Source organism: Melanotaenia boesemani, chromosome 17, assembly GCF_017639745.1.
Source record: "Melanotaenia boesemani isolate fMelBoe1 chromosome 17, fMelBoe1.pri, whole genome shotgun sequence".
Lineage (NCBI taxonomy): Eukaryota > Metazoa > Chordata > Actinopteri > Atheriniformes > Melanotaeniidae > Melanotaenia > Melanotaenia boesemani.
In genome coordinates, this window is record NC_055698.1 from 13238429 (window position 1) to 13266255 (window position 27827).

General features: G+C 39.9%; 2 protein-coding genes across 3 annotated transcripts; one reads left to right on the plus strand and one right to left on the minus strand.

Annotated features, from left to right (window-relative positions):
* The first annotated feature begins 811 nt into the window (after positions 1-811).
* btd (biotinidase) lies at positions 812-4398 on the plus strand. Its single transcript, XM_041967208.1, has 6 exons — positions 812-1194; positions 1548-1697; positions 1868-2019; positions 2123-2300; positions 2382-2981; positions 3068-4398. The coding sequence occupies exons 1-6, from the start codon at positions 991-993 to the stop codon at positions 3338-3340; spliced, it is 1557 nt and encodes a 518-aa protein (XP_041823142.1). The 5' UTR covers positions 812-990; the 3' UTR covers positions 3341-4398.
* On the minus strand, positions 3568-27471 carry LOC121628227 (serine/threonine-protein phosphatase 6 regulatory ankyrin repeat subunit A). 2 transcript variants are annotated; one of them, XM_041967205.1, is made up of 29 exons: positions 27231-27471; positions 20713-20796; positions 19844-19922; positions 18057-18127; positions 17357-17557; positions 17195-17282; positions 16617-16759; positions 16330-16437; positions 16138-16242; positions 15566-15644; positions 15281-15395; positions 15036-15118; positions 14891-14954; positions 14590-14658; positions 14282-14422; positions 14074-14185; positions 13934-13960; positions 11797-11871; positions 11437-11638; positions 11205-11292; positions 10937-11054; positions 9350-9569; positions 9162-9249; positions 8991-9074; positions 8735-8883; positions 8559-8641; positions 6617-6699; positions 6449-6540; positions 3568-6283 (listed from the first exon to the last, which is right to left on the minus strand). In XM_041967205.1, the coding sequence occupies exons 1-29, from the start codon at positions 27255-27257 to the stop codon at positions 5985-5987; spliced, it is 3177 nt and encodes a 1058-aa protein (XP_041823139.1). In that variant the 5' UTR covers positions 27258-27471; the 3' UTR covers positions 3568-5984. The 2 variants fall into 2 exon arrangements, with proteins under 2 accessions (XP_041823139.1, XP_041823138.1); XM_041967204.1 differs by lacking the exon at positions 27231-27471 and adding an exon at positions 22274-23058.
* Positions 27472-27827: the final 356 nt, after the last annotated feature.

Below are 27827 nucleotides of genomic sequence, written 5' to 3' on the forward strand. Positions count from 1 at the left end.
TCTACACAACATTTCTAGCCACTTTAATTCAAGCAGTCAGTCGCCTCCACTGAGACAAATCAAAGACATTTCTGTCTCTTCGGCTCAAGGCCACTTCAAAAACACCTTGTTGTCCACATGTCATCGCTTTTAAAGCATTTTAGAGTTTCTTTACAGTCTTTATGTCTTCCTTTGCGCTTTTCCTACCGGGTCGGTGAGGATAACAACTCCCCAAGCAGCCAAACCTGACAAAAACAGTTGAACATTTTTTCATTTATTTTTATTTAAAGACAGAAGCTAATGTGAAAAAGTCCATGTTTAACTTACTTGCTGCAAATGTAATCTGAGCCACAGTCCCCATGGAGGTAGGTGCGCCTTTACGCATCACCTTCCTCGCAGCATGAAACACATACGCTCCAGACAGGATTAAACCTCCGCCCGAGATGACTCTGCAGCTCCAGCAGTTCTTCAACATTTGGCTGGTTTTTGACACGGGGGCTTCTGGAGCTGTTGACATTGTAAGGCAGCGTGCTTGCTAATGCTAATACACGTAGCTAAAATAGTTTGGAAACATCAAACGAGCTAATAAACCAACGCGTCGCTATTAAATTGTCTATGTTTCTTTAACCCACTCAAATAAATTAGCTAAATTAATTGATCAGTTATAGACAAACTTTATTTCTACTCGTCTTGCTAAGGTCAAATTTTTTTTAAATTGAATGTAAAGATGATCTATCAAAGTACTTCCGGGCAACGTGCCTTCTACTTCCGGGCAACGTGCCTTCTACTTCCTTTCTCGGACTTTCAAAATTAGAGTTGTCCTGTCAAGACAGACATAGCAGCGTTGCTTTTTGTGTATAAACTTACAAAACAAACACGATGCTATTTCGCAAGGAATGTTCTGATAACTTATTAACGAAAACAAATCACGAGACGACTCTACCTCATAGAGGACTTTCGATCTCTCTAGTTTACAGCGGATAGTATTAATTAATTCTCTAGAAAAGCAAGATGTTTTTATTTATTGTCTTTGTCAGTGTTTATTTTGGTCCAACGGAGGCTGCTGCGGACTCTTCGTACATTGCAGCCGTGTACGAGCATAAAGTTATCCTGAACCCGAATCCCCACGTCTCCCTATCCCGCCGAGACGCCCTCCGACACATGCAGATAAACCTGGATGTCTACGAGCAGCAAGCCGCTCGGGCTGCGGAGCAAGTATGAACCTCTGAAGTTTCCAGACTTTTTCTTTTTAGTGTTTAATGCAAGCTGCGAAGCAGTTCATCTAGGGAGAGTCATCTAATGAATAATACAGACATAGAAGGAAAGAATAAGTTTCATACATTGCCTCATTGCAACCTGTTTTTAACTCAAACTTTTACTGAACTGAACCTTTAAGTATGAACCTCAGTAACCATGAACCACCCAGGATCAGATTCTAGTAGGTTAACTTACAGATAAACAAAGTGATCCATGCTTAGCACACGTTTTGTCCTACAATCCCAACAAAGATGAGTTTAATGTCAATGCATTAGTAATCTCCTGCCTCATTTCTCTGTTTTGCCACTCAGGGTGCCCAGATCCTGGTGTTTCCAGAAGACGGTATTCATGGCTTCAACTACACTCGTTCATCCATCTCTGGCTACCTGGAAACTGTTCCTGACCCTCAGAAGGAGAGCTGGAACCCCTGCACAGAGCCAGGCAGATACAGCAACACTGAGGTTTAGTTATACATTTAGATTTGATGTTAACAAGCATGTAGTCATTAGGATCCTCCTTAACATGACAAACTTTTCTATCATGTTTTGAAATGAGGACACACCTATGCTGCCCAGTGCTTTCACTCATGCCACATTGATGTGTTTATGTTGGGTTCATGTGTGTTTCTCAGGTTCTCCAGCGATTAAGCTGTATGGCCCGTCGTTACAACCTTTACCTGGTAGCAAACATGGCTGATCTGCAGCCCTGTCCCCTAAAGACAGACCCCTCCTCGTCCTGTCCCTCTGATGGACGCTGGCAGTTCAACACCAATGTAGTTTTCAGGTACTGAGTAAACCTTGAAAACTACTAGAAAGCTACTCAATGCACAGACAAAAGTTCCTAGTCTGTGCAGCAAATTCTTAATAATATTCTCTCTTTCACACAGTTCTGATGGCTTGCTGGTGGCGCGCTACCATAAACACAACCTCTACTTTGAGGAGGCCTTTAATGCCCCTCCACAAGTTGAAGTCATTACATTTGATACACCTTTTGCTGGGAGGTTTGGCCTCATCGTCTGCTTTGATATCCTGTTTCGTGAGCCTACAGTAACCCTGGTGGAAAGGGTAATAAAAAATAATCCTATACTAAACTGCATCCAACTAGGCTGACTTATTTCCTCACTTTCTTCTCTGCTCCTTTTTCAGGGTGTGCGTCAGCTGATCTTCCCCACAGCCTGGATGAACCAGCTCCCCCTACTGGACACAATCCAGTTTCAGCGGGCATTTAGTTTGGGTGCCAACATCACTCTGCTGGCTGCCAACATTCGTAATGACCGACTCATCATGACAGGAAGTGGTATCTACACCCCTTTTTCTGCCACCTACCATCATGCCCAGAAAGGCGACCCAGAGGAAGGCAGGCTTCTGGTGGCCAGGGTGCCAGTTTTAGACCCACTGTGGGTGGGACAGAGTACAGCCACAGAGGATAAATTGGGTGGGGGTGAATCCACATCATCACCAGTGCTTACAGACTCTGGTTACTGCCACAGAGAAAACTGTGCTGATCCTTCTCCGCCAGCTGCTTCCCCAGTTCCTCCCTCCCACCATATTTTCACCTCATCCATGATGTACGACCCGTTTAAATTTGTCCACATAAACAGGACAGAGGGCGAACTCAGTGTGTGTGATGGTACTTTCTGTTGCTACCTTCAGTATAAGTGGATGGCACAAGGCAAAAGGAAAGAGCTCTATGCACTAGGAGCATTTGCAGGGACACACACTGTGAATGGACGTTACGCCCTGCAGGTAGGAATGACAGGAATTTTTAATGTTCAAAATGGCTACACTGCTATGACTCTGTTCTCATTTATTTACCTCATCTCCTTCTTCAGGTATGTGCAGTAGTTCGCTGTGCAGAGTTGGAGGCTAGCTCCTGCGGACAGGAGGTAGAAGAGGCAGAGTCTAAGATGGACTTCCTGTTGGAAGGGATGTTTGAGACCAGATATGTGTACCCAGCGGTTCTGGCACACCGCCTGGTCCTGGAGCAGCCTGAGAAGTTGGAGAAAACTGCAGATGGGAGAGTGTCAATGAAGCACTCAAATATGACCGGGGGCTTGGTCACCGCATGTCTGTATGGACGAATGTACCACCTGGACAATGTATGAGTTTTTATGTAGATGCAAAGCAAACCTGTGAAAATAAAAGCACAAAAAAGAACTAAAAAAGCACCCAGTGAGCCAGCCTCCACTATGGCATAACTCCCTAATTTCAAGTAGTAAGAAAAGATTTTTGTCCACTCCTAAATTTATATAAATTCAGTCAGGAAGATTTTACATTATCTTGCTTACAACCAGCAACAATCACATGACTAAAATAAATGACAAAAATCAGATTTAGATTTAGACCAGTGATATTTATTTGTTACACATTCTCTGTCATATATAAACAAAAATAATTCAAAAACAAATATTTCATTCATCTGTTACTTAATCTTTACAAACATTGCACCAAGGAGCATCCAACACCTGTCTGAAATTTGCATATACCTAAAAAAAAAGGCAATTTTCTATGTCTTTTATCTTATACACACAAACACACACACAAACATGCATTCACACACTGTCTATGTTTACATAACAGCAGTATTCTGATACTAAGACCTTTCTCTGAATAAGACTGCCTTGTAACAGCAGTTTCTGAATATTCTAACCTGAATAATGCCACATGTGGATAAAGTAATAATTCAGTTAGGCTTATTGTTTAATTTGATTACAGTAAATTGCTTAATTTGCTTTTTGCAAGAACACTGCTGCATGTTTTGAGCTTCTTTTTAAAATATTTTATGTCTGTCACATGATCTGGCAACACCTGCTCTGGTTGGTTCAGATAAGAACAGGAAGGCTGTGGTGAGAGGAAATGAAGAAGAAACCCAAGCAGGTAATAAAGCTCCTTATGATGTGGATTTAACAAAGGATTTGGTTGGACGCAATTATTGCTGTTGCAAGTTTTGTAATGTACATGGGAATATAAATGAAATATTCTATTTGGAACTCATAGTAATGATACCTGAACTACTGGCTTATCTAAATTAAGGTCAATAGTCAGAATATTAATGTGCATGTACACACAACCAGTGTCAACACTTCGCCCATCTCCAGTACAGAACACAGACATCAAATTCAAACACTGTTTCCACAAAAGTTGGCAAGTTTTCTAAAAGAATTTTTAAAAAGCTGATCATTTGAACTGTTTATTGGACACAAGGACAAAGGAAAAGGCAGGCAAAGGTGTCATGACTGGGTATTAGAAATGCTCCTCAAAAGACATTGTCCAAAACTAAAGGCATGATTTGTGGTCAGATGACTTCATGTTTCAGCTACTTTTGGGTAAAACACGTTGGATTCAATGTGCCGAAGATGAGAAAGGCCATCCAATCTGTTATCAGTAAAAAGTTCGGCATATGTGATAATACGGAGGGGATTCAGTATGTGGGACTACATAAGTGTGAAGTTCTTCCATCAGGGCAACATGTCTTCCAGGCAAGTAAGCGGTTATTTCAGTAGCATGATGCCCTTTTTCTGCAAGTCTTGCAACAGAATGGCCTCATAGACAGAGTGTGTGCTTGACTGTCCTGCCTGCAGTCCAGATCTGTCCCCTATTAAAAATGTATGTATAACCACACAATGACTGCAGACTGTTGAGCAGCTGAAATCTTGTGCTTAGCAAGAATAGACAGAATCCTCCAAAAAAGAAGAAAAAAAAAAAAGAAAAACTGGAACATTTAATATAATCACTTCCAAAGGATTAGAAAGTTAAAAGGAAGACGGTGGTTATCATTTTCATTAGATTCTAGATTTGTTTAAGTTATCTTAAAACAGTTAAGTTAGTCAGTGAAGATACCAAAATTGTTACCTTTGTAGGTGTGTGTCTGTTCATATTTACAGATTCAAGTTTTTGTTGCGTTTTTAAAAAAATCAGCCAACATTTCTGGAAACAGGGTTTGTGGTTACAGCATTGCAAGTTATCGATCCCACAGGCCGTCCATTCATGATGTCAGTCAACTGACATTTGAACCAGCTGTACAGTAACTAGGTCTAACATCCACCGGCTGTCACAGTCAGCTCTCAAGGATTAAATCTCCACTTGGAATAAATACGTAGAATTCAATAATGACTTTTCCTCCTGGGAAATGAAAGGTTGTTCCTAATCATCTACACAGCGTAACTAATGTCTGTGAAGGACAGTCATCTGTGGCTGCCGTGTTAGCACAAAAAAAAACAAACAAAAATAAACAAACAACCTGAATAAAAAACTCAAGTACAGCTGGAAAAATATCTTCAGCTGGTCCCATAAGATTGTCCCTCTGTTGCTTCAGACAATCATGCTTTTAAAAAAACTGTCCTTTGAGCTTTTCTCCACTTGATGCCCTTCCAGTTAACTTGAAGCAAAATCTCTGAAAAGTCTTAAACCCACTTTAGAGTGTATCTGCAAACAAAAGGAGCTTAAATAATAAAGTAAAATACTGCTTTAAATCCTAAAAAAATACTGGCCATGTAACTGACCATGCAGTGCTGTCTGGAGGAAAATTTATGTTCAGCTTCACCTACATTATATAATTTTTTTCCACCTGGGTATGCACCTTAAGGACACAAGTATGTGGTTTATACAAAGATTATTTTTAGATGTGAAGCTTACCTAAAAATGAATCTGTTCACTTTTCTCCATCCTTCAGTTCATTGTCAGTGATTTGTTAAGGCTCTTGAGTGGCCGGCCAGCCTGCCAAAATTATGGGGCGCTGTCTGATGGTCCTCAGTATGTCTCCGAGTCCGAGTCGTTCAGTTCATCGTCCCCAGAAACAGATGACGGCGGCCGCTCCGGCCTGCAGTATGAGGCATGATCAGGCCTCAGAGGAGGCGGGGTATCAAAGGACACACCTTTTGAGATGTGGTTGGGGGTGGGGTGGTGGTTGATGACTGTCTGAGTAAGGGACAAGGTGGGTATGGCTGCTATGGTAACCATAGGGGAGGTGGATATCATTGAGTGGAGGATAAGGGCCAAGCAGTCAGCTACATCACGATTAGGAGCACAGGCCAAAGCTGGAGTGTAACCTGGGAATGTACAGGGGAAGGAGATCAGTTATCCTACAAGTAAAGATGATTTCTTTTTTTTTTCTTTAATTTAAACTTTATTTAACCAGGAAGGTCAATTGTAAACCAGTTCTATTAAACAGAGAATATAGATTTGAGTTCTAAAGCAGAGAGATAAAAGCTGACCGTTCTCATCCACTGCTAACACACTGGCTCCTTTTCCCAGTAGCTCCTGGACCACAACCGTCAGTCCCTTCCTGGCTGCTACATGCAGCGGCCTGCGTTGGAAGGGAGACACACTGTTAAAACATGTCCAGTCTGAACTCAGCAGGCTGCACATTCTGAGTTACATACGTCTGGAGAGCAGCATTGGTGCAGTTAATGAGGTTCCTGTCGCTGATTTTCTCCAGAATCAACAAGGCACTTGTTTCATGACCCTGAAAGGAGCACAGTAAAAATAATAAATTATTGAAATGATAAAAGTCTCACGGTTCCTGATACCAGACAGAAATAACTTATTACACTCCGTCTTTACCTTCATGTCTCTTTTTATAACCAACTTTGTAACACGTGCTTCTGATTTGAGCACCATTTAAGTATACATAGACGTGTTGGCATGTTAAGCAGAGCATAGTGAGGACAGATTAGCATGTTCCTTCATGGACAGACCAGAGTCATTGGTCAGTACGCTCATTGTGTTACTGCACATCTTTATTGCACTTAACAGCATGTGTATCTTTCATTAAGACTGTCAAACTACTGCAGCAGGATTCACACATGCACATTTCTGTCATCAACCGTCTCACTTCTCATTCACGTTGAGTACGATGATGTCTTGCATTACTGAATTAAATTCTGGGTCAGTTTCTTAGCTTTGCTGGAGCAGCTTGTGGTGAAAAGTTAACAGTTCAACTTTTTAAGCAGCAGCTTAGGCACCAGCCTGTTAAACTGCACAGTGACAGCATGTCTGACATAGCCACTCATTGACTGTAGTTACATGCGCAGATGGATCAGCCTACAGTTATAGACTGACCTGGCTATTTAGCTGGATCACTGTCCTGGTATACACACATGACAAAAAAAAATGAAGTTGACTGAATTGGGTAAATTCACTGCACCAATGTTGTCTTAAAGTTATTTAAAGTAGCACTATGTATCTTCCTGACCTTTAAAATACAAGTTTCAGACACGTTTTGATGGCACAACAATATTTATTATGTACATTCCTGGAGCCATCGTTGCTCAGCAGCATCCTGATGCTGAAAAACCACACTTTACAACTTTATTTGAGGTGGAGAGGAAAAGAAAGACAGAAAGAGATAGAGGAAGAGATCAACATTGAACTAACTTTTACTGACTAGAGAGATCAGAGCACAGGTAGGATGCAAGATGGATACCAAATTAGCCGTCATTAGGGGGGCCTCACTGAGAAAATATGCCAAAGCTTGATTCTTTAAAAGTTTTTTAAATACTGATTTTGTAAGACGGTGGTGCAGTTACCCAATCAAGATTTTAACAAAGTAAAGCAACAGTCTGGAAATGTTTTACTTAACCGCTAGTTGACAAGGAGTCTCAATTGGCTGCTTTGCAATCACACTTTCAGATGCATTTAGCTGTCTGACAAACAAACATCTCTGAATGAGAGCAGGTTTGTTGAGAACACAGTTTTGTTAATATACACTTACATTTGACTCATTTTTGACTGAAAAATATGCAGACATTTGGAACTTGCTTGTGCATCACAACAAAGTCAATTTAAATATAATTAGATGTACATACAGGAGTTATTGGAGCTCCAACCACATTATCTGTGTTAGTCCGGTTAATTCATCTACCTCCAGTTTTGTTTGGACTTGCGTCATATTGTTAAACTCCAAGCATTAACACATCATGTTATGCTCCGAGTGAAGTGTTGTTTATTCAGTTCAGTGATAGGTTTAGTTAAAGCAATCCGGGACCAGTGCATGCTGTCAGCTCCTCTGTTCGGATGAAAAAGTTTATTTAATGTTACAATGTTTGATAACGTGTTATTTCAGCTGGATTCAAAGGTCTGGACTAAACTTTTTTTTTTAACAAAAGGACAGCTGTTGAAACCACTAAAACCACTTTTCAAATTTAAATTTGTCCAACAAAAAGCCAAGAAAATTTACAAAAAAATTGAAAGAAGTACAAGAATCTGATTTTCCACCAAGATTTGTAAGGACTCCTCTTCAGGACGAATTGTGTAAAACCTCTATTAAAATCCTAAAAACACAAGAAACATTACAATCCTTCCCTGCAGCAAATAGATTATTACCTTGCTGCAAGCTAGATGCAAAGCAGTGTTCCTGTTCATGTCCTGCAGAGACATATCTGCCTTACCGCTGCTCACCAGCACCTCTGAAACACATGAAAGGAGACAAATACATGGGGAAGCTTTAAAAGGCAAAGGACACCAGTTAATCGTCTGTGTGCGACAGCAGGTTGACTCACCCACAGCATTAGTCTGTCCGTTTACAGCTGCCATCATAAGCGGTGTCCTGTGCGTATCTAAATCTACGACGTTTATTTGAGCTCCGTGGCTCAGAAGAAAAGAAACACACTCCATGTGGTCAGAAAAGGCTGCAGCATGAAGGGGGGTCCTGCAACAATAGCACAGAGTTGCTGATAAATTTTGTGTTTGCTCGCCACAATTTCTTAAAAAAAAAAAAAAAAAAAATTGTACCCTGATTCTATTTGCTTCTCTCACCTTCCCTTTGAGTCTGTGGTGTTGACAATATCTGCACCCAAGGAGTCAATTAACATCTCAGCTACTCCTTCGTTATCGTTCATACTGGAAAAAAACCCCAAAACATCTGGTCACATCACCTTAGATCAAATTTATCCACATATTCAAGCCTACAAACAGCAGGTATCTTACACAGCACAGTGCAGTGGGCTGAACGTGTTGCCTTTGATCTTCCTGAATACCTCCTGATCTAACAACACCTCCACACATGCATCATATCCTAGAGGACAGAAAAGATGGGCACAAACACACATGAATGCTAATTTAGGACGTTTTACAGAACAGAGATGTTTGCACATTTTTCTCATTTGTCCAAATACCGTTGTAGCACGCCCAGTGTAGCGGTGTGTAGCCCTCACTGTCAGTAAGGTGCATATGAGCTTGAGACATGCTGGTGGTCAGCAGCAGGGCACTCAGGACACCCACATGGCCACAAGCTGATGCCAAGTTTAGTGGGGTGCGGCCCCGGATATCCTTCACACCCACAGTAGCCCCCCGCTGGAGTAGGGCCTCCACACACTCCTCCTGGCCTGTTGCAGCCTGTGTAAAATAAATTTCAAAACATTAACAATGATCACATTATGTAAAATTTTTATTTAATGACAATAAAAGGGATATGATAAAGTAATTAAGTAATTAAACTAATTTAAATCTCTGATTTTACAAAGATACAATCTTTGTTTTGATCCACAATTATAACAAATTAATCTTTAGAGGGTGTCTTGTAGACTGTTTATGGTGAGCAGTAACTTTTTTAGTACTGTATGTTCAGGATTAGTGGAAACACTTAAATGTCCTCATAGAGGCGAGTACGACAGTTTATCATGTAAATGGACCTAAAACTGAATCTTGTGGAGCATGCTGCTAGTAATAAAAACTATTAGATGTGGGTTCCTTGTTTAATAGACTGTTTTCTCTCTAATAAGCTCTAAATTAATTACATTAGTATCAAATTTAATTAACATGTGGCCTTTGCGAGAGCGGGCAGTTGTACACTGACCAGAAGGCTTTGAACAGAGGGCTCAAAAAACGCTGCAGTTTCTCTTTTTCTATTGTTTTTTTTTTGTTGTTGTTTATTACTAAGATGATAAGAGTAACATTCACAACCCAAATCAGAAAAGTTGGGACTGTATGGAAAATGTAAAGAAGACCCTGTAGTAATTATAAAAAATGTTTTAATTCTAAAAACACTTGTGTTAAGTGTAAATATGCTTTGCCAAGAAAGCTGAACCGTACGGTGACAAAAACTGATCATTACATAATCTGTTTGGTATTTTTCATTTACGGCCCAGATCCCAAAGCATCCGTTTCTTCCAGATTATTGATTGGTCTAAATGCAGTGCATGTTTCCACTGCGTGATCACAAACTGCAGAGATTTTCAGAAAAAAATGGATCATTTGGTCTGGACTTTTTCTGCAGTTACTCTTCACACAAGAGTGTTGCACGAGGCAGCATGTGATGCAGAAATGACGCTGTGGAAAAAGCTGCATTTTCTTTACAAGACTTTGAGAACTGCAGATGATGCTTTTAACTGTGATGATATAAGTACGGCTTGTAAATATCCACAATAGTAATGAGGAGACAGAAAGCAGCATACAGGTCAGCAGAGAAGACAACTCTTCCCCCAACCACATACTTATTTACACTGGCAGTAATCACATTTTTCTTACATGTTGACATACATAATGTCTCATAATGATATTCCATTTATTCTACTGGCGAGCTGGGTGGAAAATCTCTACACGAATCCTGGAGTGAACATGGTAAACGTTTGGATTCTCACATGCCGCCATCAGAACATCTTCCTGAACATTTCAGGACTTCAGTGTGTTTATGAAAATGACTCCAGATGCTTCTAAACTCAAGGAAGGCTACGCCAACTTGTGGGTGGGTTTGACTATCTCACCCCACGGTGCAGTGCTGTCGTGCCCCAGCGGTCCTGAATGTCCACACTGGCTCCTTGACTCAGCAGAGCATACACACACTCTGTGTGTCCACTTAGCACTGCCAACATCAGAGGAGTCCTGGAGATGTTGTGGAAATATGGCATAACTCAATAAGATTGTTTCATTTAGCATTCACCTGAAACTACTGACACGCACATCCACACACAACAGCAGCATAAAAAACATATAAAAATGTAATTTTGTCTAAGCACACACATACACACTCACTGTCCATTGGTGTCTTGTGCGTCCACATTAATGTGTTGGTCGTTGTTGCTCATGAGTAGACGCAGGCACTCTGGGTGGCCGTTCATAGCTACGGCAAACAGATTAGCAAGAATTATTTTTAGACATATTTTATAAAGTGTGTTTTCCTTTATTTAAAGCCAGAAAATATGACAGTGTTCCTTTCAAAAAGATTCCCACAGTCAGCTGTGTGTGGAAGTTTCTTATGGTATACCTGCAGCATGTAAGGCTGTCTTTTTGTGTATGTAGTCACGGGTCATGGGTGAGGCACCGTGATGCAACAGCAATGAGACACATTCCTGATGCCCCCTGGAGCAAGCCAGACTTAGTGGAGTCCGTCCCTCTGGGCTGAAGACGTCAACATCCACCAGGGATGACAAGAGGATCTCTAGTGCTCCACAGTGTCCGTGGTAAGCCTGCATGAATGGAGAGAATGCAACAACAAAATACTTTCATATTTAAAGAAACTGCAAATTTCCATCAATTAATCATAAAAGTTAAACAGTCCCATTCTGGATATAAGAGACATAATGGAAACATGGAGACAACAGCTCCATGAGATTCCCAAACTCACTGCCAGATGGAGTGGACTGAGCGAGGCCTGACAGTCCGAGTCCCTCAGGATGTCCGTTCCTGTCGTCTCCATTAACTGAAACAGATTTGCACGCAGTGAGCCATAGCCCTGATGAAACTGCACAAAATTTTAACAATAATCACTCTGCTCTATTTGTTATAACTATTGAGAAGGTTTTTAAAGGTGTTTAATCGATGTTTGTAACATCGGCAAGTCTCCTGTTATTCATTCAATCTTTGGTGATCTGATCACAGATGGATGACCGATTACCAGAATCATACTGATGTGGCAACAGGTCACAGCAACAAAACAAAAAGGCAAAGAAAAAAAGAAAATTGGAGAGAAAAAACAAAGAAATAGTTTATGTACAAGTTTATATAATAAACAACAGCATTCTGAACAGTCCACAGACTGATGTGTGGCAGGTGAGGGTCTCAGGACTGGGTATAAATGGAGTACACGTCAAAGACTGAGTTTCAGTCCACATTTCAGTTGGGGGTGCATACGTTGTCTTTCATAGAATTTGTGTCTTGTCTCATTATGAGGAAATCTCCTGTGTGACCTCATCAGAGGCTCAAATGTCATTTTACCAGCACTGATGACGTCCATGTCAGGAGGGGGCCAGAGAACAGCAAATATGTTGGCGATGAACGAGATCATGATAATGTACACTTAGAAAGTGACATAAAAAGAAGCAATGCAGTAGACAGTGGTGGTCTCTGCGGCCATTAAATACAGTGTGGCATCTTTTTCTTTTTTGTTCCTTTTTCATAGGTGAGCTATACAACACAACAGTGCCCACATGATTTACGATGGCACTGCTCCGTTTGCTGCATTCGGGTACACACCCATAAGCTCTGAAAAAGTACTGAAATATGCACAAAATGAACGCAGATTGAAAGTCGATATGAATTTTTATGGAGGTTTTGTTTTATTTTGTTATTGTTTTGTTTGTTTTTTGTCTGTATGCATATTTAATGTTGAGCATAAAAGAACCGTTACTATTATAAGTACGTTGATGCGATCCATGCACTGGCTGAGCACAGGACCAAGGCCCTCATTAATCAAACGAAAGAGGAAATAAGCGCACATCTGATCGCAGTTTTGAAGCAGCAACTCGACACTAGCATACCACTTCACTTTGGTCATCTGAGGAGGAGAAGGGAGATAGAGTACCATATGTGCGTCATTGCTACAGGACAAGAGAACGAGCATGCACAGAACAACTGGAATTAACTTTCGGACTTTGTGTACCTGGTCTTTCAATTGTTTTTTGTCCTAACTGTTTGCTGGTAATATAAATGGTTTTACTGAGCTGTTCGCTCAGATTCTGAACTTTTGGAGGTTGTTGACTTCAGATTTATGACAGTTTACTAAACAGCTTCTGATGTGAACACTGCCATTTAGGTGTTGTAACAGTACCTAAAGGAGCTAACAGTACTTGGTGTTGATACCTTCTAGATCCACTCAGAACGCGTTACTAAATGTTACGAAGGAGTTACTAAAACAAATGAGTGCATATAGCTTTAGATGGTTAATATTCTGAATCTGATTCTAGTTGAACATGTATGGCTAGATTTCAGGTTTTGTTATGCCAAAACATATGTTAGTCTGATTAGTTAGTTTACAATCTCATGTAATTTCCATACTGACAGTACACGCTTGTAAGTCAACATCACCTCACTGCCTACCACTTGGCAGAACAGTTCTGCAATAAACTCTGGTTTTCAGGACATGGAGAGCAACAGAAAAAGTTATTCCTCATTCTATAATAATTGTAACCTTTTAGGAGATATGATGGGTGCAAGCTAATCAAGAGGAAACCAAGATTAAGAATTACATGAGTGGAAATGATTGTACCAGTTTGACTTCCAACAGTTTTGAAATGACAGATGTCAATTTTTTGTTGCATTTTAGAAATTTTTTTTATAGAAAAGGGGCTTCTAGATCAGGATAGTGAGATCTGATGACATACTTTCATTTTACACAAAATGCATTTTAATGTCAGGTGTGATCTGATAGCGTTGTTTGCTTGTAATCAGAAATGTGAACATAGCCAGAGTAGCTTCTCCTGCACTACAACTGAGGGAGCTATTGTTTGTAAGAGCTCAAGGGGTGAATGAAAAGTCTTTCTTACCACATTTATAGGTCTCTCACTTGCAATCTGAAAGAAACAGATAAAAGTTTATGATTTCATCACTCGTTTCAGTGTTTTAACACTGTACAGGACATGCAAGACTTTTTAAACATTTACACATATGCAGCAATTGAACTCACCAGTTCCAGGCAGAGTGTGCGTCCATAGGCTGATGCATAGTGCACAGCACTGTAACCCTGTTTGTCTCTTATTCCTGGATCAGCATCATTTCTCAACAAGTACTCCACACATCTGACAAAGAACAAAGAGTTTTTTAAACAACAGCCTTTCTCTGTTAAAAGGGATATGTGACTAAACTGTACAAATTAAACACAAAGCTGAACATACTTTCCATCGATATCACCAGCAGCAGCGTAGTGCAAGGGGCTGGAGCCTCTCTGGTCCAGCTCATTAACACTTGCCCCGAAGCCCACCAAAGCAAACACACACTGGTAGTTACAGTTTGCCGATGCATAGTGCAGTGGAGCCCTGGGAGCATCAGAGAATAAACAACTATTATTTAGGACAGTGAGGACTTTACAAAATATTTCTTAAAACATCTTACAAAGTTCACCATCTCTCTATCTTTTATTTCACATTTATTCCCACACAGTCAGACCACTAAAACCTAAAGATCTTTTTATAGTTGAGCTTACCTTCCAAAGTTGTCTTTCCTGTTGAAATCTGCTCCTATGTTTAACAACAGATTCAGACACTCCAAGTTCCTGGTTAAAAAGACAACTTTAATCATGAAAACTGACCCTGCAAACCAATGAAACATATAGGAATCAACTGCCACTAAAATGTGTCAGCGCATTTCTTTTTATTACACAACACAGTGCAATTTAAAAAGTACTATAAAATAATGTAGAAAAACTGTAAAATTAGAAACAAAGAAAGCTAGAAACATAAGAACAGACAGGAAGCGATAAACAATGCATAAGCAAATATATTCACCCCCCAGCTGCAACAGCATGTAGACAGGTCCTTCCAAAGTCGTCAGGAGTGTCAATGACTAATCCTGTACAAATATGCAGTCAGCATCAATTTGGATGTCAACCTGGTAATTCCAATGGAAAGGATGGTATCAGCATGACTGTACCTGAAGACAGCAGCTTCCTGCAGCAATCTGAGAAGCCGCTGAGAGCTGCCAGGTGTAGCGGGAACATCCCATGAATGCCTCTTCTGAAAACACAAAACAGACAAGCCATTACAGGCCAGGTTTCTCCCTCCAGAGTTTAATCATCTCTACACATAAAAGTATTCCAGTCTTATTTATTTATCTTATCAGTAAAGAGTATATCAACTGCATATAATGTAGATGATTAAACGTCAGATGTTACTGACTTGGCAGTGTTGGCTCCGTGTTTGATGAGTGCCGTGATGATGAGTTCATGACCATAGCGGGCGGCAATGTGAAGGGCAGTGTTTCTGCTCTTGTCTTCACAGTCAACCTCAGCTCCTGCATACACACAGACAAAAGGTCCTCATGTATCTTTTCCATCAAAAGAGTATTAAAGAAAGAAACATCAGAATAATATACAGAACACACCACAGTCTCTGCTCCTACTCTGATATGTAAAACTGATTTCAGTCCACGTGTGAAACAGTAAGCACACAGAGGTCTCTCACCATTTTGAATGAGGGCCTGGGAGCAGGAAAACCTTCCATGTGTAGCTGCCATGTGAAGGGGAGTCTTACCGTCTTTACTCTGGCCAGATGGATGGAGATAGGACAGAGAGAATGAGAGGAAATAAAATGACAATTATGATTTATAAGTAGCGGTGAATAGTGAATCTAATACTGTTGAGACAGAAACTTAGAATGAACAGAAGTGAAGACAGACACCATAGTAGGCCACACACCCCCACACATATAATCCTTGAGCAGCTTGCTGCCTCAGGGAGTCACTCCTCCCACCTCCATCTTCCATATGGCCTTGCATCTTGAGGCTGTGGGAATCCTAATATCAGTTTCCATCACAGCTACCAAAGTGTTAACAACACTGTTCTTTCAGCTTTCTGCTGAATATAGAGGAGGCTACATCTTCTAATGATCTTTTTATTATGGTGTTTATAGAGAATACACACAAGAGTTACAGCTTATAAACCCACTTTGGTCAAATCATTGTTACAAAAACTGAATCTCAGTTAAATCTGTGAATTCAGGATGTAGTATGAAACTGCATTTGTGTGTAAACACACCTGCAAGTTGATGCAGGCTCCGTGGGCCAGCAGCAGCTCCTGGCACAGAGCCCCTTGGCGAGAAGATGAAGCAAAGTGAAGTGCAGAAAATCCCCTTTCATTCACCTGAAGCAAAGAACCAAATAACACTGTCAACCAAGCACATTTAGTAGACATGCAAATCTTATCTAGTGCAGAGTGACGCTCACACACCTGATTGACGCTGGCTCCCGCTTCGATGAGCTCACCGACTACAACGTCCTGTCCGTTGTAACAGGCCAGATGGAGTGGTGTGTTACCGTAGGCATTAATTTCATTCACCTATACAGAGAGAAACAATCTTGATATCATTTAAGCAACAACAAAGTAGCATATCCAAATAAGCTAAAACCACTGGCATATTTACTTGGAAATTTGCTAATGAAAATTATTTCACACACACACAAAAAAAACAAACATTCTAGTGACATTGCTAGTGTGCACGTGCTGTGTGTACTGACATGGACACCCAGGCTCAGCAGGTAGTGCACTGTGCTGCTCATGCCACTGGAAGCAGCTGCATGGAGTGGTGTGTAGGCCTTCTTGTCCTTACAGTCCACCTCAGCTCCACTGGCCACCAGTAACTTCACAACTTCCAGATGACCTGATGGAGTGACGTAAAAACAAAGAATGAATTTAGTTTGCTCAAAATGTTCATCGTTTAGGGCTGGGTATCGTCACTAATTTCCCGAATCGATTCGATTCACAACAGCTGATTTTAATTACATTTTAATTAAATCCAATTCAATATTGATTTATTTACAGCCATTTGTGTAACACCACCTATTTAGCTTGAACATTTGACATCTCAGCAAGAAAAGCAGATTTTGGACGGAGGCAACACAGGAAACTAGTTGTGTGTGTATATATGCTAAACACTCGCAGAGCCTCGGTAAGTCACGTGACAGTAGGGTCACGGACCCGGAAATGAGCACATATTAAAAAAAACAAAAAAAAAAAAAAAATGATTGATCGATTTAAAACCAGCCCTAGCATCTTCTGTCAATCTATTAAAATTACAGTTTTATAACAAACTCACCCATGTAGGCTGCCCAGTGGATAGCTCTCCTGTCCTTCTTGTCAAATGCATTAATGTTGGCTCCTCTTGACAGCAACAACTTCACCATCTGACAGACAAATAAAAGTAAACAGCTGATCATGTCTGCTTTCCTGTGTGTGCATTTAAGAGAAAGAGACCGACCTCGACATGTCCACTGAAGGCGGCGTGGTGCAAGGCAGTGCGTCCTGCCCGGTCAGATACGTTGACATTGCTTAACAGTGGGACCAAAGCCTCTGCACAGCGAACTGCCTTGTTGCTAGCAGCTACATGGAGCGGTGTCTGCCAGTTCTTATCCCGAGCATTTACATCTGCACTGTGCTTTAACAGGACTGCCACCGCATCCTGAACAGAAATGCAGCATGGCTTAGTCTATGCAGACATACAGTTCACAAAATAACATGTAACAATACTCAAAGTACATGCCAGTGTTTGGAGGTGGCCGTGGGAGTGGTTAGAAAATGTTGCTATTCTTATTTAGATTTTATGCTGAAAATAGCACCAAGAAAGCAAAAGAGCACAAGCAACTGTGTTAGTGAGGGCATAATGCCCAGGGAAGAATAGTTAAAGAATTAGAAAGTTTAACAAACACACTTAAGGTACAGTTGTTATACACATTTGTGCCTTAAAAGCCACAAAAAAGCAATTAATTTGCCGATAAGGTTTCCTAAAAATGTTTCATGCCTTCAGAGCATTCTGCATTTTCAAACATTTTAAATTTGTTTGTTTCTCTCATGAAGGTTTGCTTTTTTAAATGACAAAAAACTTGGTGAGGGGTCTGAGAAGTATTTAAATTTGGTGACAGATCAGCTAAGTTGGAAAGACCAACTCTGCATCATGTTACCTCACTACATGAAGCCACAGCTCGGTGAAGAGGAGTCAACCACTTGTTATCTTTGGCATTAACTCGAGCTCCTTGAATGAGAAAAGAGAAAAATTAACAATAACAATTTCTATTTTATTTCTGATCATTTGTATATGTGACTGTCTCAGTGATAATGTCTGTGCTTTCAGATGTAACAAGAAATCCAAAGGAACACATTCATGGAGAAACAAAAATGGCAAGCAGGGTGAAAACCACGAAAAACCTAATTACCTAACTAACTAAGCCCACAAAGACTTCTTACACAGTTTATGACTCAGCAGTGTGTGGAAGGTATCAAACTCCAATGATCCTCTTTGGCATAGCTGGGAAGCTAAAATAGCCCTGAAGCTACAGCTGTTGCTAGACACACACATCGTCACACACTTATCCAATCACTCCACTCTACTCTACTCTTGTGTTACACCAATGTAAGCCCCTCCTCCTTCCGTGCTTAGCTTATTTCAAGGGCCAAAAAAAAAGAAAGACTCTTATCAGATGATTAAAACATCACAAGAAATATCTTTAGTCACCGTGAAACAGCTCCGTGGCTGTTAGCAGGGAATGAAAATTACTGAGGGACCAGAAAGCAACAAGTGGGAATGAGAGAGATGCCAACTATACAGGTACTTTGAGGAGTTTAAGAAACGTGCAGAACTTTATGGGAAAAGGATGTGAACAAACTCAGAGTAATGTGGTACGGATAAATTCTAATTAATTTGATTCATTAAAGCTCAAAATTGTATCTTTTTTTGGAGGTAATGAATAACAATTATCTTCATGTCAATTATATTTGACCCTCCAGGATACAGAAAACAACTTAGGAGAGGTTGTATGAACACTCATGAAGCCTAAAGTCAAATAAATGCATAAAAGAATGCATTAAAGCAGCGCTCACCAACTCCGGTCCTCGAGCTCTACCATCTTGCAGGTTTTAGTGTTTCCCTGCTGCAACACACCTGACTCAAATTAATGGCTCAGTAACAGGCTGGTGCAGAAGTTGACATCAAGTTGTTGGACTAACTTTTCATTCGAATCAGGTGTGTTGTAACAGGGAAACACTAAAACCTGCAGGACAGTAGATCTTGAGCCCTTAGGCTGACCACTGCATTAAAGGTATAGAATTGCTGACGTTTATTAGTAAATGTGGGCATAAAAATTACTTCAAATACCAAGCCCAGTTCAGAATGAACAGTGGTCATCAGTGGGTAAAATTCTTCCAGACTTAAGCTTGTTTTTATTTGCAAGTGAATCCAGTGGCCTCAGGTGCAGCAATGACTGCACTACAGGTAACTACATCAAAATTGTAGCATGTGTACTGTCTTTTTCTATTAGCCTTTTAAGGCATTACGTATCCCTAAAGGTTTCCTAGCACCTATCATACAAAGCTGGTACTTTGTATGTAGGGGTGAATAAAAGCTTAGAGGGTTCTTGCGTCACATACAGAATTGTTTATCCATTCAAAGCTGCTATATGTTGAACCACCGCAAGGAGATATAAATGACTCATTCTAAGAGGATAACAACAACATAACAACATATAACATAACAACATAATTGAATTAATTTTTGTAAAGTAGATTAGATACCTATATACCCACATTTTTAAATAATATATTAATATTCTGTCATTGTCCTTTGATTTTGTTACAAAGTGCACCTTTAAACTTGGGAAGAATTAATACTAAAGGAAAAGGATACTGAGTGGAAATTAAAATCAACTGAACAGATTGATAGATTGTAGCTAAAATGCAGAGCTGTGGTGTTTACCTGAGAGGATGAGCAGTTCGATGATCTCAGCGTCTCCCAGGTAGGCTGCAGCATGCAGCGGAGTCCGCTTCTCATTGTCCTGAGAGGGCATTACAAAACAGAGCTACAGCTGAAAGTATGATCACTATCACTTTTTCATGAAAACACTGGTCATACAGACACACATGATGAGTTAAGGGAACAAAATCTATAAACCTTACACTCTAGCAGACCACAGGAAACATGAGACTACCACCACAAGGAGAAAAATGTCATTCATCTCTTCACGTTTATTCTCCACTTCGCTCCATCAAGTCAACACACCCTGCTGCATCATCCCCACTCTTTCTGTTTCAGTGCAGCAGAGAGCAATTAGCAAAGTGGGGCTATAAACAAATGTCATGTGATTGCAATTGGCCTGGACCAATGTGCTGACTGCAGGAAGACTCAGTGAGTTGACCCCAACAACAAAGACCCACAGAGACAAAAGCACTGGCCAAGAACAAAGAACAGAACAGAACAGAACACAGTGTAAACTGAAAAAAACATTTGCTGCAGGGCTTAGCACAAAAGCAAATTCAATGCCAACAAAAAAGGAGAGATAAGGTAAAAGGTTGCGTCTTTAAACTATGGAGACATATAAACCGACACCTCTATAATATAGAGAAAGCTACCAGAAAGCACCCTGGTAGTCAATCAGTATGCGATCAGCTCGGTGTTGTTTTCTTTGTTGTCATTTATGCACCAAGCTGTGTCTGAGCTTGAAAACACACTGACCAAAGCACAGGAAAGCAAGAACAAAACATAGCTATCAAACACTCTTTAGAAGGAGAAACTCAGGTAAAGTCAGACACATCTGATCAACTTGAGGTAGAGAAGCTGATACTTACCTGGATGTTGACATCCTCTTTCTTGAATATGAGAGAGCGAACTTCATCTGGGTCCACGTTGAAGATGGCTCTTAACAGTGATGGCTTCAGAGACATTAAAAAAGAGGGATCTTTAATTTCCGAGGTACTCATTTTCTATGCTGAGTGACAACTATGTTATCAGTGAGAGTTATGATAGTTAAAAATGGAAGAGTCTTGCAGACACAGCGTATAATCCCAGGCTGGGACAGACTCAATGGTCACATATGGCTGTACATCACCTATTGTTTATAAAAGTAGCAGCTACATGATCCAACACACACTCATATGCAAACAACCTCTCAGCTTAAGGTTGTACTGTCATGTCACGTATTGCCAGGAGCTGATTAAAATGCAAAATACTGGTGTAAACATGAAGGGAATATGGAAACACTATGAAAGCTGTCTATAAATAGAAATACTTGACATGATGACAGTGTTTACAAAGTGTTCATGTTCTAGAGAAAAGAAGATACATTTACCAGAAGGAAGAACTGCAAATAAATGAGATGCACAAAAACACTTCTCTTTCACTATCTCTCCGCCCAGCTTATCCTCTTGTGCAGTATAAATGTAAACATCTGGTATGCAGCATGCTGCTGTCTTGAAATAAGAGGAATTTATAAACAGTGTTATCCTAGGGTCATGATAAACCTTCAACAGATACAGTTATGAAGTGGAAGCAAAGATTACACTCAAATTAAAAGGGATGTAAAGTAATATTTTAATCTGACAATTTAACTCTGGATTCAATTTTAAAAATAGTGTCCTGTTGTTTGTTTGTCTATCAGACATAAATTTAGCCTTGAATGGTACCAGTAAAAGAAACTATGTCACTAATGAAACTAAAACCAAATTATCTACAAATGAAAAACTTGAACACTGAACTTTGGAAATTGTCCTACATTAACTTAAAGACCACTAGTGATCTAATTTTATTTCTACTCTTTTTTTCTACATTTGGTGTTCAGCATTACAATCTCAGCATTTCTGTCGTGCTTATTATACCGATGACCAGTGAAACAGTGACAGTGAAGCTATGCAATGATCCTGAGCACGAACCCTGTCATCAGAGCCAGCACATCTTCACTAAACAACACCCCCACCCCCACCCACACACACACACACACACCCCTTCTCAATGAAAGATCTAAAAAAAAGCTTTCATAAGATGAAAACAATCATTACTACATTTCACTAGCTTAACCGCACCTTATCCATCCAGCACTGAAAACTACAAAGACCAGGCAGTTAAGTTATGCTAACCTGTAGTCTCCTCATGTACCAGGAATATATTGGTCCTATATTTAGAGCTAGGTGACATGTGTTAGCAGTACATTGTTGTTTTATGCAATGTGACGTGTGTGTACTTCAACATAAGTTTCAAATTAGAGAGTCCACTGGTCTGCTTAAAATCCCAGTCAATGCTATCATTTGCATATAAAACTGCATATAAACATGGAATATATAAACCTGCACCAAATTAAAAAAAGAAAATGGACAAACTTATGTCAATAACACTGAGCAGAAGGACCCGTCTCACCTTGTCATCCTGAGCGGCAGCCCTTTGAGAGGCATGATGGGATCTGCGGTCAGGAGATTTGGGCCGAGGAGGTGGGGATGAAGAAGAGGGCTCATCCTCCTCCACCTCCTCCAGCACCACGATACACACACGGCTAGCCCGCTCTGACCGCATCAGGAACAAACACTCATAAAACACACATACACTCTCACTCACACTCACTCACACACATAAAGACACAGAGTTCCTTCTTACATATGTGCGCAATCCCATAGCGCAAAGGTCAGCAATAAATCCCATAAACAGGGTTTTCCACGTAAACAAAAGCTGCACATCTCCATGTAAAATCCAGTGGGAAATCCAAGTCTGTCCTCTAGCTGTCAGTGTGCATTTTTAGCATGAATCCTCCTCTTCAATCCACACTCACTCTCTGAGAGCAACCATAGCAGAGACAGCAGGGAATTCCTTTGCGTAATGGTGGCGGTAAGAGGCATGCGGCAGAATGAGCTTGTGCTGCCTAGCAGCACGCAGGAAGCTACATATTCTCACTGTTACACTGCAGCCAGGAAAACACACGCACATAGACCCTGCGATTATTGCAGATGGGGCAGGAGCACCCAGTGTATGTGTGGGTATGCATCGTTCATTTCAGGCAGACTGCTGAAGCCAGCTCTTTCAAAGGAGAGGGAGAGGAAGGGGGAGGGGAGTGGGAAAGAAAATGAAAGAGAGAGAGAGTGAAAGACATCATTCCAGGCAGGTACCCATAGCTGGATAAAACACAAACAAACCTGAAGATGAATTTATCTAAGAAGAAAAATAGTAAGAGGTGAAAAATGGTAGACAGGGAAAACTTGCCAGAAAAAGTAAAGAAACTAAAATAAAAGGAAAGTCAACTAGAAAAGTTAAAGAAATGTAAAGAAACCAGATTAGCAAGAATTTGGGAAAGTTTAAGAAGAACTTTGTTATGGAACTGGGATCAGATCGTGTACTGGATGAAGATGGTTTATGAGACGTGTAATTTTACATCAATGTGAGGTGTTAGTGTTGTTTTAACTGTGGTAAAAAAACTGAGGGTGTAATGATGGTTTTGTAGTAGAGACCACAATAACAAAACATTTTTTTCCTCTATCTCCAGCAAAAGAAATCATTCTGTTTATTTAGCCTTTGTTTGCTTTTCTGATTATGTTTCTAACTGTAACAAATGACACATAGAACTCTTGTTTTATGGTTTTAGTGCATGTCCAACACAGCTCTGATGTTTCACATTTTATTCTGTTTTTGATTTCAGTAGTGATGTGAACTGAAGTACTCTTTATGTTTTGTTAAATGAGCAGGCTTGAGACATCTAAAATGCTGTAATCAAAACAGCATGGTAAAAACAAAACCATGTAAACAACAACATGTTGCAGTTATTAAAATTCCCTTAATAAGATTTAAATAAGTCTTCACGGTTAAAATGTTGATGCAGAAGTAAAAGTGGTCATTCAGTCTAAATGAGATAGAACTGGGGGGGAAAGAGAGTCCAGCTCATGAATGTGTATTCCAGTAGCCTTTTTAGTGTATCAGTGGCATAGCTTCAAAAGTTCCCATCTCATTATAAAACTGGAACAAACTGGCTTCGCCAGAGAATGTGAGGGTAGCTAACAAGACCAGTCTTTGCGTGCATGTCTGTGTGTGTGTGGCTCAGTCTCCTTCATATTCAACACAGATCCTAAAAAGAGCAATCTTGCCAGGCCACACAACCCCATTAACTCAGAGGGAGGGACAGCTCAAGGGAGGGCAAATGAGAGGGAGAAACATGAGTTTGAGTGTATTTGCCTTACAAGTTAGAGACTTAATATGAAACATAGCCTAGAAACCCTGTGTTTAGCAATCAAGTTGACAGAACCGATTTGCATCAAAAGAACAAACAAAGAACTCGTGTTTGGGGATGCAAAATATACAAACAAGCAATGTTTAGTCTGTCCTTCTCGCTAGCACTAGAGATACTTTCAACACATTTGCCAAAAGATATTTACAAAGCAGATTTGTTGTAATTTGCCAAAAAGTCTTCTCATAAACTATTCATGCAAGTTATAGATGTAATCAAGACTCAATAGCAGAGCAACAAAGGATACTTTTATAATGTGTATATGACTGATTAATAGCAAAAAAAAAAGTATCTGATGAGATGGGACACAAGGAACATAGAAAGGTGAACACAATCTCACTTTAGCAAAATAATGTTAACACAATATTATCATGCATGCAATTTAATTTAACCCCTTCACAACTTTATGAGAAACGTGATGTGACGGTATATGTGTGAGTGAAATTATCCAGGCTTGCGCTGACCTCTGCTTAGGCCCTGCGACAGGATGCAGTAGTGAATGTAATGTAATCCCAGAATAGAACCACAAAGGTCAGCACGTGTTGGCTGGTGTGCGTGTGTGCTGGCACACAAGCTTTCACAAACAGCAATAAATTTGCTGACATGCAAAAATTTGAAAGCTTTAAAAGATCAGTAGAGGGTGATATGAATTTAAGCTTCACCATTGTGACATTATGTATAGTGAATACTGTCGTGTTTATGCAAGACTGTAAAGCAGCAGCTTCACAATTAGGCTAAATCTTTTATGGAACACACAGCAGGTGCTCTGTAGTCTCTTTACCAAACTATGGTATGAAGCATGTTTACATTGCAAAATGGTTTGGTGATGTCTGATGGCAGTGTCTCTACAGTAAGCAACCTGGCACACAAACTCCATCCCCAAGCAGAGACACTGTCGGTCACTGTGACAATTTTCACACATTCACTGCAACCCTGGAGGGTCTAAATGAGAAAATGCAAATATCTGCTTAATCAACTTCTGAAATACAGCAGACATCACCCAGCCTTTTTATCTCATAAGAAGTATGGAAGACGAGCAAGAGCATCAATATGTAAAAACGGAGGCTAATCCGCCAGATAACGTTTACAGCTAGCAAGCATGTGTTAACATTTTCTGCTTCATACACTTGTGGCTGACTTCTGTTTCTTTCCACTGGCTTATAACAATATTGTGGGTACCGTCCAATACTTGTGGTAATGATATCAAGACCAAGTGAAAACAAATGGACACCTAAAGCAATCATTAACCACTAATTTAATTTGTAAATAAACAAGATGTTATGTGACGTTTGGCCATTATTTGGTATTATTCCAAATTGCCTGTGTATAAATGAACACGACAACATCCAGGCAATCTACATTTATAAAAATTGTATTTTTTAAAACTTAGTAATAATAACAAATATAATAATAATGTGTTCTTCTTTAATGATGATTATTTATTTTTTCTCATTCAGGACTACATGGCCTGATGAGGACACATTGGCTTGTTTCTAAGCAACAGGACGCCCTCTAGAGGCCAAACAAACAGAGGGCTTCTCTAAAAGTGACACTACTGCTTGTCTCCTGTTTAGCCCCTCGGAGTGCAACTATTTCTGTCCCTTTGTCCTTTTCTCTATCAGCAAGCAGCACAGTGAACAATAGATCACAATCACAAACACTCTTCCGTTCATTGCGTGCTTGCTTACTGCCCAGAAGACTGGTCAGTTCAGAACAATCCACAAAGCTGCACAATCAATGACCCATTTTCATGTCATTTTTTTATTTTTTACCACACTTCAAAGAGCCAGATGGTACCATCTTATTATTTTGATCAATTGTGAACTTACATCAGAATTTGTAAGCCTAGAATGTCATTGTTCCAATTAAATAATCACCAAACTATAACAAATTACTTTAAAAAGTAATCTAGTTTTCAAAATACAACAAATTGTTTCACGTAATACTACAAGTACTTACAAGTACATTTAAATTGAAAGTTTTATTTTGGTTAGCAGATGCATGTTGCCTGGCTCCAGACCACAGAATCAGTCCACAACACTGTCTATCTGAATATCTGTCTGACAAAGTCTGAGAGAAATTTCACATCAGTGACTTAAAAAAGGGAGTCTGCCGAAAAAAACTTGATTTAAGAAATATTTGAGCGTGAATGATTGATTGTCCCACTGTGTTGGCCATGATGAACTGGTAACCTGTCCTGGGTGTAACCTCTCTTTCAACTGATAGCAGCTGATCACACAACATACAAACTTATATCAATGTGCTTTGTGCAAATGCTGAAAAACTACCTGCTACCTTGGAAGCAGCACCTTACCCGGTGGATTTGGCCTAATTACTAAATGCAGATGAAGCGTTTAGAGCAACACCACCTGCTATTTCAGTTCAACAGACTTTTATCTGCAACAACAGGTGACTTGACCAAACAACTGCTCAAAGAATATGTGTGAAGAGCTGAACCATATCAGCTGACATAGCAAACTATCGGTTAGTGAATTAATCTGTTTTAGGTTCATTTGCTAATATGAAAACACTAACTCGGCGTTATTAACGCAATAATACGTATCAGGAGCGAGTTAGTCTAACAGAAGCGACGCAAGAGAGTTAGCTACCCTCCTCATAACATCATAGCCATACAGCTGTGTATTCATTCGTCCATCACCACAAACAGAAACACAAACTTTATCGGTCTAAAGCTTTAAAATGACTATGAATCTATTATTAAACTTTTGTAAAAGAATAAGGTTAGTATGGCAGCAGGTGATACGACTTAAGCACGCTTTTAACGTCAACTGTTATATTGTTTTTTTAGCTACTGCTAGCTAGTTGGCTAACATGTCAGATTGTAGGTGACTTTTTGATAGAAGCGATGCAACAATAGCTAAACCTTTTACAGCTTTCTTTAATATCCACATGTACCTGTCACAACAGAGAAACATTAACTTCTGATAGTTAAGCTTTAACTAAAGTAAAGTTAATGTTTAATACTTAGTGTTAACCATTAATATACAGTGGTTATTCCAACAAACTGTTTTATGTTTTACGAAAATTGACACAGACAAGGGGTCTTAACGTTAGCTAACCAGATGTAAGCGTAATGTATAATCTTACCTGGTCTTGTATCTTCAACACAGCCATGTTCCCTGAATAAAACTAAATATGGATACAGTAACTCACCCAGGAGTTACTGTAAATAAACTAACTAGGGGAAGCTGAAAAAGAGCAGTCTGTCGCGGAGCCACTTCCTCCTCTTCCTGTCAGGAATAAACTCACTAGATTATGGGAAACACATCACAAAAAGGGATTGTTGCGACCGAAACGTACCAGTCTACAAACCGCTGTGCTGTCAGCTCACACCCTGCATAGCAGCCGGAGGGCGGCCCATTCAGCAGCATCACTACAAGCCCTTACAAGTCCCCATTTTATTCAGTTTTCCCTCTCTGTTATTGTGTAAGCCTAATACGCACTCCTTCTCTGGAAATTCATTTTAGATCGACTTTATTTTCATATTGCACAATTCATTACACAGTGAACAAAATCATTTTAAAATAAATAAATTCATGGCTTTTCTACTAATATATAGTTCTTAATATCATATAATATTCATAATACCCATTTCAAATCAACATTTGCACACATACATTTTTTTATTTATTTATTTTTAACGTCTAAATTTATGTCTAAATCAGAAATACGTTTTTAATCCCA